General features: G+C 42.8%; 1 protein-coding gene across 4 annotated transcripts in view; it reads right to left on the reverse strand.

Annotated features, from left to right (window-relative positions):
• Positions 1-7,286, reverse strand: part of flna (filamin A, alpha (actin binding protein 280)) — a 49,353-nt gene extending 42,067 nt beyond the window's left edge. For all 4 annotated transcript variants that reach the window (XM_076740184.1, XM_076740182.1, XM_076740183.1 and 1 more), the window contains exons 1-2: positions 7,058-7,286; positions 113-593 (exon numbers count right to left, since the gene is read on the reverse strand). In XM_076740184.1, the coding sequence (XP_076596299.1) occupies positions 113-482 (370 nt within the window). In that variant the 5' untranslated portion in view covers positions 483-593; positions 7,058-7,286. The remainder of the gene's footprint in view (positions 1-112; positions 594-7,057) is intronic.
• Positions 7,287-19,349: the final 12,063 nt, after the last annotated feature.

Raw genomic sequence — 19,349 nt, forward strand, 5'->3', positions numbered from 1 at the left:
CAAAAGGAGAGGCCACCTGAATGAGGCAGCGGCCAAAGCACAGCGCACACACTGCCACTCATTCATGCCATTCTGCGCTGATTCGGCGCGTGCACAGACTTCTCTGACTCACCTATCGACACCAGCTTAATGTTCTCCTTGTCCAGGAATTCCAGAGCCACCGACACGTTCTCCAGCTGCATCTGGCGGAAAGTGGGCCTCTGGTTGTACTTTCTGAACATCTTCTTCTGGGACAGGACCTCCAGGAGCCCGATGAGCCGCAGCCCGTCGCTGAGGTCCGTCTGCAAGTTGCCGATCCTCTTGTTGACGCATTTCAGGTGCTCGTTACACCAGCGAGTGAAGGTGTTCTGCTGGATCTTCTTCCACGGCGCATCCTCGGCCAGGTCCTTCTCCGTGGCGGGCATTTCTGCGTCCTTGTCCGTGGAGAGAGCGTTGGGAGCGGGCGCGGCGCTCTGGTGGAGCCGGGGGTGTGAACCACTCATTTTTATGGTCTCGACTGTCTCTCGGTTCGCTGGTCGCTTTCTGGGTGGAGTCTGCTCAACTTTGGCCGCTCCCTCTTTCTTTCTCTCTCTCGCTTTGCAGCTTGTCTGTGTCTGAGGGAAAGAAAAAGAAAGAAAGGAGTGAACACGAGAGATGACTTATAGCCTGGAGGTAGAGATTTTGCAAAGAAAGTAGGCGGTTATGGCACCGGGAAACAGAAATGGGAGTCATTTTGGATGAAACTGATGGCATAAGTGAAAAACTCGCCCACTGAGGCAGCTCTATGTCAGCCATGACTTTTTCATGTCCAAGACACTCCGTGTAACAATAAACGGACTCGCATTTGAACTCTTAAAAGATGTCAGTCATTCATTCAAGACTAACAGAAGCTGTATTTGAGAGACGATAGTGGGGAAAGAAGCTGGACCTACTGGCAGCATAATCATCAATACACTTTAAATTATTCTTTCACATAACGGTAAAGCTGTCCCGATACTGGACCTGAATCCAACTTTACAGCCTTTACACATATACCTGATTATCCTGGGCCAGTCCTGTCCCTCCTCATCATGCCAGCCTTTTGGCTAATGGTGGAAAAGGAGGCTCTTTTCTGAGTGACACTGCACCACATGTGCAGAGATGAAGGGCCCATGTTCAGGGTCCCTGTGAATAGATGAGCTCATCTAATGCTCATGTTTATGGGTCCCAGGCGGCAGAGAAATAAATATTTGAGCTATCCAGAGGGAGCATCGCTGACTCCTCATAAGGTCACAGAACTCTGTTTGTTTGTCTGCTGTTCTGCATGCAGCTTCGTTCAACTTCACTTTTCTGTGCAGTAGTTTGTGTCAAAGCGTGGACAGTGTGCTTGTTTTTTGGACGTATTTGCATGTGAGACGTCACTGTGTGCAGCCTTATCTTTCAAGAGGTTGTGGTGTGGGATCAGTCAGACTCTGAATGTCTAGACAAAAGTCTGACCCGCCTCCTCTGTTTGTCCTCAGTGTACTGACCAAACAGCTGGATGAGATCACACACCAAGTATGCACTATATGATACGCTAATGACAAATTGAGGGTTTTATAGGAGCAGGCAGTTTCTCAAAATGTATGTAATGATGTGCAGGTTAATTATTAGTTCATTTTCAGTGAAAGCTCTTTGAGGGTAGTTTTATCAATTGTATTAAAAAAAGACGTCTCTCCTCAGGTATCCCTCAGCATGTAAAGATATATTTAGATTGTCTATTCAGTTCTGTCTCATAATATGGAGAGTGACAGTACAGAAAGGAGGTAAAAAGGGGATGAGGTGGCAAATATAATCGAGATGTCTTCCACATGTTCCCACTGTCATTTGTGTTGTTCAGTTTATTGGTTACAGGGGTTATATACAATGGACATGAAAAAACACAGAATGAGAAAAGAACCCTGATGATGTCATCAGGGTTGTTTTGAGTTAAGGTGCTTTCAGACAGTGAGCACTGCAGCTGCTGCCTAGCAACGTCTGTGTTTTGTATTATGAATCATGGTAGCAGCGTGCAACATCGCTCACGCGGCTCCTGACTACGCCTGATCCTACCAGGTCTTACATTCAGGCTGCCTACACCACCTGATATAATCTCATAATGTTGCTAAATACACCGGGCTTAAGCTCAAAATAAAGGACACTGTTATCAAAATGACACGATTAATATAGAAGCATTTGCCTGGTGGCCAGACCGGATAATCACACTTTGCAGCTGATGTTGTTGTGGCACTGTTTCATTTCATTGATCTGTGTTCTCTGTTAGCCAAGATGTGAAACATTCAGACAACTCAGATACAGTAGGATCACCTCCTGTATTGTTTCCCTCGCTGTATTTTCAGTGGTTGCCATGGTCATGCAGTGAGTGGCAAGTTGAAAAAGTTGAACCTTCATAATTGATAGTGGCAAAGAGCTGTGCATGTTCATGAGAGCAGCAGCTGCCCCCCACATTCTTGCTGCAGCACCTTTAGGCTTGAGATTTCAGATATTTGACAGAAAACTGGGGACATGGAGTTTGAAAGTTGATGGCATTTAACAGGCTGTTAAGGTTCAATGACAGATGAGCTGAGCTGCATTATGCAGTACTATTGAGTTGCAGGGTTAGCTTGATTCAAACTAGGAACTAAAAGTCAGGATATCCCAACCTATTCACCCAACTTTGTCAAAATGCAGTACTAAATCACTACAGTGCCCCTTTAATATTGACTAACTCTTTTCATTAAATTTGCAGATCTCAACAACACAAACACATCTTTGGATCAGTTTTCTTGCTGTTACAGAACTGCAGTGGCTATAAAGACAGAGGGAGAGATGTGACTCTGCAGCTTTTCTGACTAAATAAGGAGTTCAGTGCCAGGAGCCATGGTGTGGCTAGGAGCCATCAAGAATGCTTTGCCTTTGTGTGTATGTGTGTTTGTGTGTGTCTGGTCAAGGGAGAATCTGAAGAATGCCCCTCACTCCCTTAAGAACCCTGGAGCCCCAAGCCTTAATAACACCCCAATAAAAGAGCCCCATTAGTGTATCACACACACACAAACACACAAAATCCAGGACCAGCATGCCTTTCTATTCATTGGCCATTTGAAACAATAGAACAATAGATTTTGATATTGTTAAGCAACTCAGTCCCTAAAGATGCATAACATGCTCCATTTCACACCTTTCATTATAACAATATCAACTTGTCACAACAGTTTATGGGCTTTGGCCATAATTACAATATAAGGCTTATGACGTCAGTGGATTGTGGCAGAGCAGGGGAGCAGGGCAGACGGACAGCAGCGCACTATTAAAAAGCAGAAGTAAGATACATAAATGTGACACAGCAAAGAGCTTGAAGTGAATGGACACACTGACACAGAAATGTCTCGAAGGATCAGCCATGGCTTCAATTTACACTGAACTTCAGAGAGCACAACAAACTGTTGCCTGGAAGTAAGTGAGAGCTGAGCAAACTGGAGAAATCCTTGCTCCATAGCGGCCTATTGTTTCAATGGAATTTGCCATATAAACAGAAGACAAAACACAGGGCGGGAATAGAAAGAGTTGAACAAGACACATTAAACTGTCCCAGGATCTGAAGATCAAACTGACCTCTATGGCTTGTTGTTTGGCTCCCCCTAGTGACTATTTAGGATACTTTTCTTCTTTCTTTTCTACTTTTTCTGTGAAACGGCATCCGAGTGGGCTCGTGGTTATGACACATATCATATAACTTTAACACACTCCACTACCCTTCAGAGAGAAATGTATTGTACACTACATTGTATTGACAGCTGTGTTGCAGATTTTACATGCAAAACATATCAGGAGCTCCTAAAGTATGATGCTATGATGTGACACGACGCTTACATGTGGTGATTTACTATTAAACTACCCAGTAAACCATAATGCTACACAAGTAATGATAACCAACAATACAATATATTCTAACACTCTGAAAGCAGTGTTTCTAGAGTACATTTACTTTTGGTCGTACATTTTGCTGCTAATATTCATAATATTGAAGGCGTGTTTGGCATGTAGAGGAAGACTCTTAGACTATGATAAACAACTTTTACTGTAGTAAGGCATCTGAATTCTTCTTCCATCACTGATGTAGGTGAGTTCCCAAACGTTTTGATGAAGATATAGCCAGTACCAGTTACTTGGGATCAAAAGATTAAAAAAAAAAAACATACTAAGGAAGACCTCAGTGTTATTAAAGTTTCTGGAAACTGAGGCAAATCCAGTGGTGAGCTGAGCAGTAGACCAAAATCCTGTACTGTTCTCTCACATTTATTTAACATTTTAGGCCTCCAGCCAAAGCTTACAACGAGTTCAACAGCAGTATAAGCTTCATTTCCTGGATCAACAGAACTACAAGCAACCCAAAGGGTGGAAAGCACAGTTTAGAGCACTAAACGCAAGATTTCTGCATCAGGTAAGAATAAGTACAGCCTGAGAAATAAAGAACTTAGCTTAAAGAGCAGACACAGTGTGGTGCTATGTGATGATAATAGTATGCATCAGATAAACTGCTTCATATGAATATCAAGAGTAGTGAGAGCCTGTGTGGAGATTACATATTAAATTCAACATCGATAGATTCATGTAGATTAGTGAATTGTTGAGATGGACTATCCTCCCAGTGATACTACTGTTATTACAGTGCCAGCCTGCAATGCTAGCAGCTTCTCATCATCACTCACCACGCCCAATCAGCCACAAGCCGAGCAGAGCAGAACTCTGCAGCAAAGGAAGTTTGATGAATGTTCCACACAGGGCCGCTAACCACTTGACACATGCAAATAGAGCGGTGTAGAGAGAGCAAGTCAGAAGCACAGATTACAGCAGTTATGGCTTTCCCCTGAATTTCCTGCAGACAGTATGTGCGTGTCTTTTGGTGGCACTTTGGTGGCTGGCTGAAAGTGGGCCAAGTGTCAGATAAGGACAGGTTGGTCTACATGTTTACACCTCATACTCTCTATGCCAGTACTCTCTTCTTTTTCTCATAATGGCTCTCACCACCTTTTATTATCAACGTGTTATGACACCAAGAAGGAGCAGTAAGTCATGGACCTCGCTCTCAAGCTTTTGGCTTGGCCCGCAGAGTCGGTAAACATGCAACAATGTGAAAACATGCATTTTTCTTGACCGTGCTTTGGATGAAGGGTTGGCAGGAATGCTATGACATCACTATGAAATCACCTGCCAGAAAAGCTGAAGTTGGAAGCAATGGGTTACATTAACGATGAGAATACAAGAGGAACATTCCAGTCTTTCAGTCTCATCATCAAAGAACTTTAAAAGAGAGGAGAAACATTTGGGGGACAGATGATAAGCTATGAGGCAGCAAATATCATCGTTGCTTCCACCTGACACTGTCTTACTGGGAACAACCCTGTCGGAACCATGTTTATGACATCACAGATCTCAGATTTATCTGACACAATGACTGATCCAATCACATGAACAATCAGCAGTCCCATTTCAGAATCATCACTCAGACTAGAGATGATTGTTGAAGCTGCTTTTCAATTTTCAATTATGTTTTTTTTTTTTAGGGAAAACATTTCACCATGATTTTTGGGAAGATTGTAGTCTAGATAGTATATTATTAAAGCTAAATGATAACTGAAACACCCCACATAAACATGGCATCAGTATGCTGTATTGGTAACACACTAAGATGCAGATTTTGGGGAACAATTCTGAGGTGAAAACAAGCAACAAATATACTGAATTCTTTCATTTGTAAGTTACTCTGTTTATCTGGACTCATTTCTGTTGAACTGGCCTGAGATGAGCTGACCCCTCTGGAGGATCGATAAAGGATTATCTTATCTGACATGCATGTCAAAAACTGTGTTTGAACATACCTCAGTATGAGCCCTGATTTCTTTATGAAAAAGTTTTTGCTTGTTTTGATTTCTCATTTTGTGAAGAACCTCATGCTTTTGATGGTGAAACAGAGATGGATCGTGGACATCACAATATCCGCACTCTGCCTTATATAATATATCGGTATTCTTACATGTTATTGTCTCCTATCCCTTACACTTCCAACCTGGTCCATATTATTTGGACTGTGTCCAGTATTGCCTGTGAATTTACAGCTAAAACACTGATCACAGTCATCATTTTACATTATAATAGGCTGCATCTCCGACACTGAGCATGATGTTGTCCTATCATAGGCCTGACTGAACAACATATAGAAAAGTTTACACACACACACACACACACACACACATTGTAGGCTATGTTTAAACATCAATAGCTTCTTTCGAGATTCCAACTGAGGGCCCCAGTTTTAATGAGTGAGGATCCGCAATGAAATATATTCCTCCACCGTCCTGAACTTGGACCAGGTGGCACGCCCTCTTGCGGTGTGAGACCCGCTCCCGGCGGCGGAGGGCGCAAGCGGCCACTACTCGGCCCCCGGTGAAGAGCTCCAGCGCAGTCAGTGTCCGTGTTTTACCATATTTGGTGTGGAGCCCCTAATTGTAACACCGGCGAGAAACATCGGTACGCCGCCGCTACGGCAGTGCGCGCAGAGGAGCGTGCTCGTGCGCTACAGGCCATAAACAAACGTCCTGTGTAGGAATGAAGTGAGATGGATGGATGAGCTCCAGCGCCGCACATCCAGGTTTACATGGTCTGCTGTGACGCCCCGACTGAGCCAAACCATCTCACTACATGCACCTAAATGTTCTGTGACCTGCTCTCAGGTTTGGTGTAACATCGACCCTAAAGGGACCCACACACCAGTAGTGGAGAGCAGCTTCAAAGCTTCAGAGACTTTAGGAAAGTTAGCGGTGCGTGAGGCGTGGCGCCGCAAAGAGCAGCGGACCCTCCGGTATCATCTGTCCCAGCACCGACATCATCTCCCTTCGCTCCAACACACTCACAGAGCTGTCACACATGATCATACATGACAGAAAACTCCATGCCACCCATTCACAGCATGTGACCTGGACCGCAACCACAGCCACTCAACTTACATGAAGACTTCAGTGAAGAGTTCATCTGAAGGGAAACATGTCAGGCAGCATCACGCCAGCAAGTCTACAAAACTTACATAAGTCTTGTAGTCTGTGGTCCTCAAGTGTCTCTCCGGCCACTCAGTCACCCCCTTTCATTTACTTCGGTGTGTGCTACGCCGAGGTCCCGGACCTCCCTCCCCACGCGCAGTCCCGGTGAGGGTGGGTGTATTGGTTGGAGCTGACTGTTGGCGCAAAGGAAAGATAGAGATGGTCCCTCCGCTCTTTTGCTCTTTTCTACCTCTGCGTCTCCTTTCTCTCTCTCTCTCTGTCCACCACAGTGAGAACCTTAATTGGTAAACGGGTAAAGAGGTGCTGGGGGTGTTTCTCTCTCTCTCTCTCTCTCTCTCTCTCTCTCTCTCTCTCTCTCTCTCTCTCTCCGCCATGTGCCTCTCTTTTTTTACATGGCTGACGTCATGACCGCGCCTTCAGGGTTTTAAAGGTATGATGTGACCAGCTGTGCAGTACCACTATATCCGATCCTCCTTTTATTTTACCATGAGGTGTGTGTGTGTGTGGGGGGGGGGGGGGGGGGGGGTCTTTCCATGTGTATTTGTGTGGATCTGTGTGTGTAAGAGAGAGAGAAAGAGAGAGATGTCCCCACATCTCTCTGCACCATATGTCCTCTCTTTCCTGTTACCTGTTATTGTTCAGACAGACTAGTGGCCATGGGGATCTGTGTTTCTCTGTCAGACCCTGCTCTGACTCAATACGGGGTGGGAGGGGTGTGTGTGAGTGTGTGTGTGTGTGTGTGTGTGTGTGTGTGTGTGTGTGAGAGAGAGAGAGAGAGAGAGAGAGAGAGAGAGAGAGAGAGAGAGCTTTTGTGTGTGTGTATGTGTGTGTGTGTGTGTGTGTGTGTGTGTGTGCATGCGTGCACATGCGTGTGTGTTTGTGTGCTTGAGTGCTCTCCAGCTGAGCATTGGCTGAGGAAACAAGAATGTTCGGCCTCTGCTGTGCCCTCTACTTACAGTTCATCAGTCTGCTGGGAGGATGGAGGGAGGAGAGGAGGAGAAGAGGGGGTGGAGTGTTTGGGGGAAAGAATAAGTAGAGATTACAGATTGAAGAAGACAATAGCAAAATCCTTTGAATATCCCTGTAACTACACTACTTCCAGAATCTGCTTCCAGAACACAGTAGGAATAGAGATGTAGCTGTGTCTTACTGAGAAGGAAAACACTACTCAATCTTTCTTCAGTTCTCTTAACATTGTCTTTTCCCTTCTAACTGAGCCAGTTAACACTAAGCTACCAGTTTCCCCTTGTTTCTTTATGATAAAATAAGATATGCTCAGCAGCTATTGGCTGTAGCGTTATATTTACTGACACAAGATTGCTATTCATCCTCTCATGTAACTCTTGGCAAGTAAGTGAATAAGAGTATTTCCTAAAAGGTTGAGCTATTCTTTTACAACATGTCATGGTGTCCTGTTTTGTTTTTTTTTTTAATCATGCAACATTCCTGTAAAGATTTTCTCTTTAATCTTATTGAAAATGTAGCATTAAAGTACCCATTTTTCTTCATTTGAGAGAGGAGGCTGCAGTGTGAAGCAAAGACAGGAGACATAAGGAGATGACAGAGGAGTGGAGGAGGCAGGGAGATAGAGAGAGGAGATGAAGAAAGGAGGAAAGATGGTTGGAAGGTTTTACAGACAGACAGAAGAAAGAGGAGGAAGAGGAGGAGGACATGAGGGAGAGGGAAGGATGTGCTGGATAAAATAACCACAAACATCAAATCTTAGTTAGTATTAGTAATTATCAACTTGTCCTTTTAAGCCTGATTCATATTTCTCTAAAGGGGTGAGCCATGAAATTGGTCTATGTGAGCGTGTGTGAATCAGTGTGTATTAATAAGAGCCAGATGTTTGCTGTTGTGGTTGTGAGCATGTCCAGTCGGTCAGTGACATCATCTGTATGCAACTTGTGGAAGTTACATCACCAGTCTGTTGAGGTAAACACACACACACACACACACACACACAAACACACACACAAACACACACACACACACACACACACACACACACACACACACACACACACACACACACATTTTATGTAATTGAAGAGAGATGGAGCACAACAAATAAACATCACATTTTTGTGACAAATCCCATACACACCACTGTGCTCCACTGCAGCCAAACTTTCACTACCATGGTCATGCAGATGACACTCAGATATATATCCCAACAACTTAAACCTTCTATACTGTCTAGCAGAAAGTATGTGTTGGATGTCCCAAAACTTTGCCCTACCAAATGAAAGCAAATGATAAATGACTGCATTTGGTCATCAAAAGTCAGTCCCCAGCGTGCAGAAGTCTCCCTCTCTGCAAATCATCATCATCATCATCAAACCTGTAGCCAGAATTGTGGGCGACCTCTCCTTTGACAGTCAAATCAGAAATGCTGTCCGATCATGTTTTCCCCCAACTGAGTAGCTCAAAAATCAGAGCTCCTTTCCTCATAACCATTGATCTTATGTGTTAACAGGCTGAAGTTTCCATTGAGAGCTTCTTAACATCATCTGTCTGTGGTGCTAAAAATGATGTTGAACACACTTTAAAGTAACTTTCTGTAATATATTAAAAAAAAAAACATACATCAAAACACATCTCTACTAACTTTAAAAACAGTGATTTATTTCACTTCAAACATCACTCAATGAAGAAGATCAGTGTTGATGACAAAAGTGTGGACATAAAATGGACAAAAACAGTAAAACTTGAATAAATGTGTGTGCAGCTCCTTCAGGTTCTGCAGCTTCTTTTCAGCCTTATACAAGTGGGTAGGTGGCGCTTGTTCATAAATTCTTACATATCTATAATTTATTAAGTGTTTATACTTGCATACATCTGTGGCTCCCAGCAACATGCCAGGGTCATGGTCAGTGGAAGTTATGTCTGTTACTGTTCATGAGATGAATTTAGCAGTGACTAATAGTCGCCTGAGCGCAAAGCAAAAATATAGCATAGCCCATGATATTTCCTATTGTTATGACTTGACAATGATGCTTTAGTTCTGCATTAAATGATAACCAGCATACAATAATATACAGTATTGTGAGGTACTGACGATATAAAGGATGTGTGCCTTCCATTTTTGGGCAAAGGAAAACCAGCATTTGACAGAGAGTAGGGACAGGGACAGTCCCAGGTGGCCCAAATTCAGATGCAGTGATCCCAACAGGCAAAATCACATGACTGGAGAGGAGTGCCTCTGCAGTCCTGCATTTGAAATTTTACTGAAGGCAAAATAAGCAGGTATTAGGAAACTTTTTACATACATAATGGAAAAGCAGAGCTAGTGAAAAAGCTTCTGGCCAGCTGGTCGGACACTCTGCTTGAGGAGACAAATGTTAAGGTATTAAAGTAACTTGCTCTAATGCACTACTTTACTTGAGGGGTTACAAGAATATTGATTAATATGCATGCAATAAAAAAAGCATTGATTATTAAATTGTTTTGTGCCATTTAGCACTGATTTGCAGTCAATGATTCATCAAGAAAGTGATCGGTGGCCTGATTCCCATACTGTATCTAAGATTTAATCATTACACACCTGTTCATCAACATACAGCAGCCTCCACATGTCAGTCATTCATCTACTGCTGTATATGGTTTCTGATTTCTTGTTGTCTATTGGTAACTACTGAGAAATATGACTAGCTGTTTTCAAAATATGTGAAAAACAAGCAAAAGATCTCAGAAGAAGACAGCTGATATCATTTAATTCAGCATGTGATGAAGGCGTGTGTATAAGTTTGTGATAAGTTTCTGGAGAACTAGCAAGTGATAACAATAAACAATAAAAAGAATGAAAACGATCATTCCACAGAGTGAGTACAAAGGTGCAAGGGTGAGACAGAGTGATAGAAAAACAGACTCATGCTGAAATGGGACTGAGCCTGAGGGATGTAAAAGGGCAGAACAAGAAAATGACAGAGTGGCAGTTTCAGAGAAAGTGGTTAAAAATCAGACAGTCAGGGTCCAGCTGACAGTCTCACAACAAGGCTTCTCTTTGCCAGCCGGTTAAGGAGCTAAAGTGGTAAACTGTTGGAGGTAACTGATGGAGGAATGCCTGTCTAACATGGACCTCGTGTACTTACTTTCTGCCACTTGTTCTCTGTCACACACACACACACATATGATGAGCTGAATTTAAACACACATGCCAGTGCTGACAAACTGCACACATGCTCCAACATTAATTCACTGCCAACATGACTGAACACAGACACGAGCCCTGAGCACTTAGAATAGACCCATAAACAGCACATTAAATTCCTCTTGCAGGTAATTAAACAAATATCTTCTGTCTCTTTACTGGCATTCCTTGATCCCCCCAACCCCCCCACCATCTGACTTGAACTCAAAGGCGCTCACACAGGCACATAAAAGTGGCTCCCCTATGACAAAGTGGAGTAAGTATGGAAAAACGTCACTCATTAAATGGAATGGAGTCCATATTTAGACATAAATAGGACAGAAAGATGGAGTGGCTTCTCTGACCAGCGGAGGCAGACAGATCAGACAGAAACAGCAGTGAGAGGAAAGAGGGACGAGGGATTGAGCGATGGTCACAAAGTACATGTGACCAAAATGAGGTGACAGTGAGCCAACTAATGAGCGACTCTAATTCTCAAAGATTGGTACCATTTTGTAATGAAGCACCTTTGTACAAGGTTCAGAAGTTGTAGCCAAGTTTTTTTTAGTAATGTTTTACTTTATATTTATCAGTTATAACATTGAGAAGTTCAGCATGGGTGGCTTTTTAGAAAGTCAGACACCTATGAGTATTAATCAGTGGATTACCAACATGTATAACTACCCCTAACCCTAAATTGACAAAGGAATTTGATACAGCCTGGCAAGCCAAAAGTTGTTCTTAAGAGTGTCTTATAACTGAAGTGATAAATCATACGTTTGAAGCATTAGTAGATGATTTACAAGCCATTATTAAAGTCATTAGTTACAACTTAAAAACACAAACACTTTATGCAACCAGAACCACTGATGAAGAATGGCTTGTTAGAAAGTGCTACCATTCTGAATGAAGCTCAGACTGAATCATAGCATGGCATTCGCTAAACAAGCTTAGCTAGAGACCAGTAAGAGGCTATATAAGTTAGTTTCCTTAGCCATGCTAAAGCTACATGCCTCTGACAAATTCATCAAGCCTGATCAGTGGCTAACACCCGCTAGGTGATGCTGATGATGTCTCCATGATTTCATACTGAGGGTTCTTTGCTTAAGCCAAAGGCAAGAAGAATGTATACACAAGAGTATCATTCAAAGACAATCAGTCAGTATGTTAGGTCAGGGTTAGACTACAGTGTCACCTGTCAGAGGACTAGTGGCATGATTCCCACTGTGAGCCTAATCATGGCTCAAAACCAGAGATGCACCAGTGCTGACACTGATATCGCATGTCAGTCTGATACTGAGTATCAAATAGCTCAATCAGGTATTGTGATATTGATCTGATCTGGTTTTGGATACCATTATTTCAATAAGTAACAATTTAGTACATTTTTATCTGTTTTTCTTTGTTACATTTGGTTTTACAAAGCTCGGAAAGCAATGTTTAAGTCAAGCCTGATGTTGCTTTACACATAAAGGAATGATCCCAGTCTTTTCCACACAGTGAGGCAAACAGCTTATTACCCTGAGTATAATTAAACACTGGTATCTGGTCTTTACTTGGTATGCACTGATAACCAAAGGCCAGGCACTGGTATCATGACTAAACAAGATGGATTGGTGCATCCCTCGTTAAAACATTATGCAACATGAACTTTGGTCATTTTAAATACAATCTACATTTTTCCTCATGAGCATAACAATTGAATTAAGCACATACAAAATGAAATGTGGAAAGCTGAAATGAACTGAACGGCCAAACCTCTCCGCTATGTTCTGCACAAGCAACAAGACAGCAAACACAGCCAGACCACAACAGAACAAGAGCTCATTGTCATTACAGTACAAACTGCCACTTATAATCTCCTGCACCTGCACATACACTCCTTCAACACAGTTAATGTGTGGTATCAACTCCTTCCACAAGCACAGTAAACTATACTATGAGGATTTGAAGTCACAGAAGACAGTCAGGAAGAGCAGAGTAATCACACTGACTCACTGAGCAGCAGACTCTGATGTCTGATGTCTGAGTCACACACACACTAGACGTCAGAACTTCAGGAATAATGAAATGTTTGCAACTGTATTGTGTGAGTGTGTGTGTGTGCTTTAGTGTCTTGCATATATGTGTGCTGTATGTCATGGAAAACATCTTAATATCTCTTTGAGGGATCTCCATCTGTTGTATGTGTGTGTGTGTGTGTGTGTGTGTGTGTGTGTGTGTGTGTGTGTGTGTGTGTGTGTGAGTTTATTGCCTTTGTATTCCCTCATTGTACAGTCTGATCAGGCTAAAAGTTATATGCTAGTGTTTAGCCAGCCTGGAGATGAAATCACTGATGTACTCGCATGCCAAGCATGTGTGTAAGTATATTGTGTAGGTGTGTGTGTTTGTCTGTGTGTGTGTGTGTGTGTGTGTGTGTGTGTGTGTGTGTGTGTGTGTGTCTGTACGCCAGATGTAGTCAAATCAGCTGGTCAGACCTGTAGGCACAGTAAGGTGACTAAACAGAAAAACAGCTGTAGATGTAACCTCATCTACACACAAATACATGCACACACACACACACACACACACGCATGTGTATGCATGCGCACAGACGCACGTGCGCACACACACACACACACACACACACACACACTGCATCATCTAGTCTCCCCTTAATTTCTGATCTCTCTCATTCTCTCTGCCCACGTATCCTCGATTTTTAATTGCATATTTTGAGGATCTAGAGCTGTGGTCAGGATTACTTCTGTTAGGTTGAGACCCCTCAAAACCCATTCAATCCAGGCCAAGAAATGCAAAGCATTGTATGTTTGTGTGTTCTTGTTGGCATGTTACTGCCACCAGAGGCGTAGCATGAAACCACTGGCAGGATGTAAATCTCATTGCATGCATGTCCTTCTGTGCACTTGCTACAAAATGGGCATCCACTGGTGAAAACATTGTGCTCGATCGCTACTGGCAGTAAAAGAACTCCACAGAGTACCTTTAAAATATTCCAAAAACCAGTCTGGCAAATGTTCTATGAAAGAAGAAATGCATTCAACACATTCATGAGGCCTCAACTGTTCAAACAATGTGTTTTAGTAAGAAACTCTGAATGTAAACATAACTTTCTTTGTTTGAAAGAAAATCCCACAGGCTATCTTTCATCGCAGTGCCTTGCAAGCTTGTGCAGGTTGGGAATAGATATTTGCATGACATAATGATAAAAATCATTACCGAAGTGACTCACAAAATATTGATTTTCTATTTCACAACACCCACATTGAGGGTCTTTTTTTTACTTCATTAGAATAGACAGAGTAGTTTGAGGATGGCTGTCAAAGTAAATAACATTTCTGACTGTCTAAACCCTTTTGGTGATGGCTGTAGTCCTAACTGGTAAACCGCACCTGTGTGCACTGTATGAATAAAACACTTTGAATTAGGTCTAGTTTGGACAGGGAGGTGAAAATAGACTGTGGGACATTTTAGCTGCTTTGCTAACTTTGCTAGAATGTCCAGTTTTCTCTCTCTCTCTTTGGTCCCTCTCTGGCCATATTAAGAAAATGACTCAGATTGGAGGAGAGCAGAGGAGACAGAGACAGAGACAGAGACAAAAACAGAGAGAGAGAGAGAGAGAGAGAGAGAGAGAGAGAGAGAGAGAGAGAGAGAGAGAGAGAGAGAGAAACCTGGACTTTTTCCCAGATCTTCAGTTCCTGTTGGGTAATGAGTACATAGGGCTGAGGCAGGATGAGTGTGTGTCTGTGCGTGTATTCATGTAATCAGCACATGCACACTTTAGCAAGTGAGTTACAGAAAATGTTGAATATCTGTTTGTGAGGAGCCAGTCTATCAGTAACTGTTGTATATCTGTGTGTGTGTGTGTGTGTGTGTGTGTGTGTGTGCGCTTGCATTCCAATTGGATATTGAAAGTAGACGGGTGTTCAGCATCAAGACAAGACATTCACAGTCTTTAAAAGGAGACCTGACTGAACTGAATGAATCAGACGACAGGAATCTATTGCTAGTAGCTACTGACTATTTGGGCAATACACACACACACACACACACACACACACACACACACACACACACACACACAAAATCCCACATGCAACAAATACATCATCACTAAGATGCAGACTGGAAAGTGATGTAAGTGCAGCTCTGAGGAGGGTGGTCTCTCCCTGACTGAATTCCCTTTGAACTTGTTTCTATATTCTACTCTATAAAGTCTCTTAGTCCACCCATCTGTTAATATAGGTTAGGGACATTTAACAACCTGGGAATGCACATACACGAGTACATTTAAACACTCTGACGCCCTTCTCCATCTACAAACACAGCCTTTTAAGGTAAGCTCTCCCTTCCTTTCTCTCTGCCTGTCTGTCTTTGCCTCCTCTCACTAACTCTGTGTCTGTCTCTTTGAGCCTGCCTGTACACCCCCCCACCCCCAAACCACCACCACCACCTCCCCCACATTGTGTTTCTATCCTTATTTTTTCTGTTTCTCTGGCTCTCTCCCCACCAAGCACTGTTGGATTCCCTCATGACCAGCGTGCCTCTCTTGGGTCTTCTACTCTCTTGAACCCATCTAAACAGAGAGGAGACATGAGAACAGTGGTGAACAGGCCAAACAGACCGAGCGAGGAAAAGAGCAAAGCAAACAAACAGAGGCTAGCAAGCGCTGCAGAGAGATGAACTCTGGATACCAGTATTTTCTCTCGAGTCAGGGTGCAAAATGATGTTGTGGGCTGGTTTTTGCAGGGTTGGCCACATGACAAGGACAGCAATATAACCTCACTAAACTAGTTTCGAGGGCAAGATTATATTTCTTAAATTTGGGTCAGGGGCTGAAAAACATGAAGAACCCCTAACTGTTTATAAGTTGGTGGCTTCAGCGTGTGTGTGTGTGTGTGTGTGTGTGTGTGTGTGTGTGTGTGTGTGTGTGTGTGTGTGGTATTGAGATGGAGAGATGGGCTCCAGTAGTTTTGTCCATATAAGGGGGGGAGGAATGGGGAGAGAGAGAAGCTATGAATGACTGATCTCCCTCTCACCCTCCCTCCCACCATCTGCCCCCTCTTTCCTCCTCTGAACCTATTTTTTCTGTTTTTTAAGTGTGCCTGTGCACTAATACACACATACAGATGCATGGGGTTATACTTGTATAAACACCCATGCATACACCTCCCGGTTAGACAGAGTACTGTTTCAGAGATCCTAATGACATCATCATGACCCTCTTGGCTCACTGACTTGTTAGTTAGGTGTGACTGACTGTGTGTGTGAGAGTCTCCTCTTGCTCATCCAGGTGACACTGTGTGAATTATGTGCATTACATCACCGCTGCAGGAAAACACAGGTATCCTACACACACTTATGAGCACATTACCCCTGTGTGACCGTGTTTGAGTGTGTGTTTCTGTCTCTCGGTCAGTCATCCATGTCGACTTGGTGCATGATCACATGATTAAATATAAGGTGACAGCTGTCCTCCTCACCTGCATCTGGAATGGATTCACTGGAAACAGATGTTAAACGAAACAAATAATGATGTCAGATGAACGGAGGCCCAAGGTACTTTAAAGTGATGCATTCCTTGTGTGGATATGTGTGCGTGCTACCACATGATGCATAGAAAAGAATGTGTGTGTGTGTGTGTGTATGTGTGTGTGTGTGTGTGTGTGTGTGTTGGGGGGACTCAGGGGTGAAATCAGAAACCTTTTCTAGTTAGAGAAGGCTGAGAGGAGAGGGGAGGAGGTCTGAAAAATGTTCTTTGCCTGTTTCCTGGCTGACCTTTATGATCTGTCTCTGGCTCGACTCCTCACCCCTATCCTTCACCATCTTATCATTGTCGTCATCCCCACCGCTTGTTTTCCTCTCTGTTCCTTTAGCCTCTTTTCAGTCTTCTTTTTTGTCCATGTCAGTGTGTCATTTGGTTGGGGCACCACTTTGGTCCCCTGACTTTTCCTCTAGTGTCACCATGAGGTCCATGTTTGTAGTTTTGAGTGAAATTTCACAGCAACAATGGGATGGATTGCCATGAAAAACATTGGAACATTCATGCTGCTTTCTCTAGTGCCATTATCAGGCCACGATTTCTGGTTTTCGAGTACTTTGGTTATGACCGAATACCTTCAAAACTCATTACATTCACATCAGCCTCAACTGTTTGCATTTAGTGCTATGTTAGCATGTTAACACACCAAACTAAGATGGTGAACATGGTATAGTAGAAAAATTCAGCATGTTAGCATCGTCACTGTTAGCATGTTAGCACTGTGACATTAGTTTTTTAGCACAAAGCACTGCTGTGCGAATGTACAGCTTGACAATTGCTGTTTTGAAAAAGTCAGGAACAGATTATATACAAAGAGAGGAATTAAAAATGTGTAGAAATTGCAAGACCAGTTGTGCAAAAAGCATCTTTAAAGAATGAAAACTGTAGAGCATCTAAAGGGCAGTTTGGGGTTTGATTTGACTTAGAGATTTGACTCGCAGAGGAATACTGTACAATGGAGACTGGGGTGTTTAATGCACTGTCTAATGGAGTAATTCTGGATAAAAAAAAAAGTGAATGAACAGATGATCTCTGGGGAGAAACATAACAAGAAACAACAGGCAAGAAGTTATCATCAGAGCTGCTCTCACTGCTCTCACTAACTTATAACATCAAGAATTAGAAATGTAGTTGGCATATTTCCTGTGAGGCCCTATATAACCTATATACATTCTCTCTCCCTCTCTCTCTCTCTCTCTCTCTCGCTCTCTCTCACACACACACACACACACACACACACACACACACACACACACACACACACACACACATATCACAATTCAGCCAGACTGATCGGAAGGCTGCTCCCGCATGAACTGCATGACATCATATGATCTCATTACTGAAGCAGTTGAGCCTGACACACAGACCTGCAGAGGCACGACCTGAGAGAAAAGGAGAGAGACAGACAGACAGACAGAGAGATCAAAGTACTGCAGTATTACCTGGTTTAATACTTCGTTATACGTACATATATATTTTACATTTTTTATATGTCGTAGGTGATTTAGTGTCTTTTTGTTTGTTGTCTTTTGTTTCCCCTTGGATTCTGTTTAATGTCTTTCACTTTTTGTCTTATTCCTTTGCTTTGCCAACACATGAATGTACTCGTCATACCAATCAAACACAAGTGAAATTAGGAAAGGGAGATAGACACGTTTCAACAGAATTCAGAGAGACATGATTGGGCACTAAGACAAGCGTCCTCTTTAATGAATACTCCAAACATTGCTAAATTTGAGAGAAAGCGCACGCAAACTGATTTTTTCCTAGATGTCTTTCTCTGGTTATTTCATATTTAGTGTAGTTGCACTCTATCTCGGAGGTCACAAGAGTGAAGCAATGTGCAGAATCTCAATGTACGGAGATAAAAAAAAGAGAAAGAAAAACAGAACGAATCAGAGGGACGATGGTATTGGGAGGAATGAATCACACTTGTTTGTTTATGTTTTCCCTGGCCTTGGTCTCTGGGGCAACATTTTATTTTCACTTCCTGATTAACTGCATGGGCATCAAATGCCCATTCAGCAAAAATTCAACCCATGTTGCACAAGCTGACACTCACTGCACTCCATCAGAGAGAGCCGTGCGCCATCGTTCATCCTCCAAATACTGCCTTGTGACTTGTTGATCATCTCATCTGTGCTTCTCCTGCTTTAAGTAACAGAACAAATTATTGATTCACTATTAAAGATGCATTACGTCATCCAAATCAGTGAGAGAGAGCACAGCAGGCATGTGCTCACATGTGTACACACATGATGTGTCTTTGAGACACTGGAGCTCTATAAGACACAGAGGAATAAGTCATTTCACGCTATGGATACACAGACAATGCACATTCAAGTGTCTGGTTTTGACATGGTGAAATCAAGTCAGATAAGGCTGTGACAGTCAGGGCTTGAAACATGTACCGTGAATATTCAACTTTAACATTGGGACTATATATTGAAAGAACTTGATCTGAGCTTTGTTTTAACACACACACACACCTCGACCCTCACATTTGAACTTGATTACAGTCACACAGACAATGTGCACCTCCCTCACACACTTCCGTTTTCAGATTAACACATAGGGTGTTTGCCACCACACCCTCACACACGCTGGTCAGAGGGTAGTTTGGTTTGCGTGTGTGTGAGTG

This window comes from Chaetodon auriga, chromosome 10 (genome assembly GCF_051107435.1).
Source record: "Chaetodon auriga isolate fChaAug3 chromosome 10, fChaAug3.hap1, whole genome shotgun sequence".
Taxonomy (NCBI): domain Eukaryota; kingdom Metazoa; phylum Chordata; class Actinopteri; order Chaetodontiformes; family Chaetodontidae; genus Chaetodon; species Chaetodon auriga.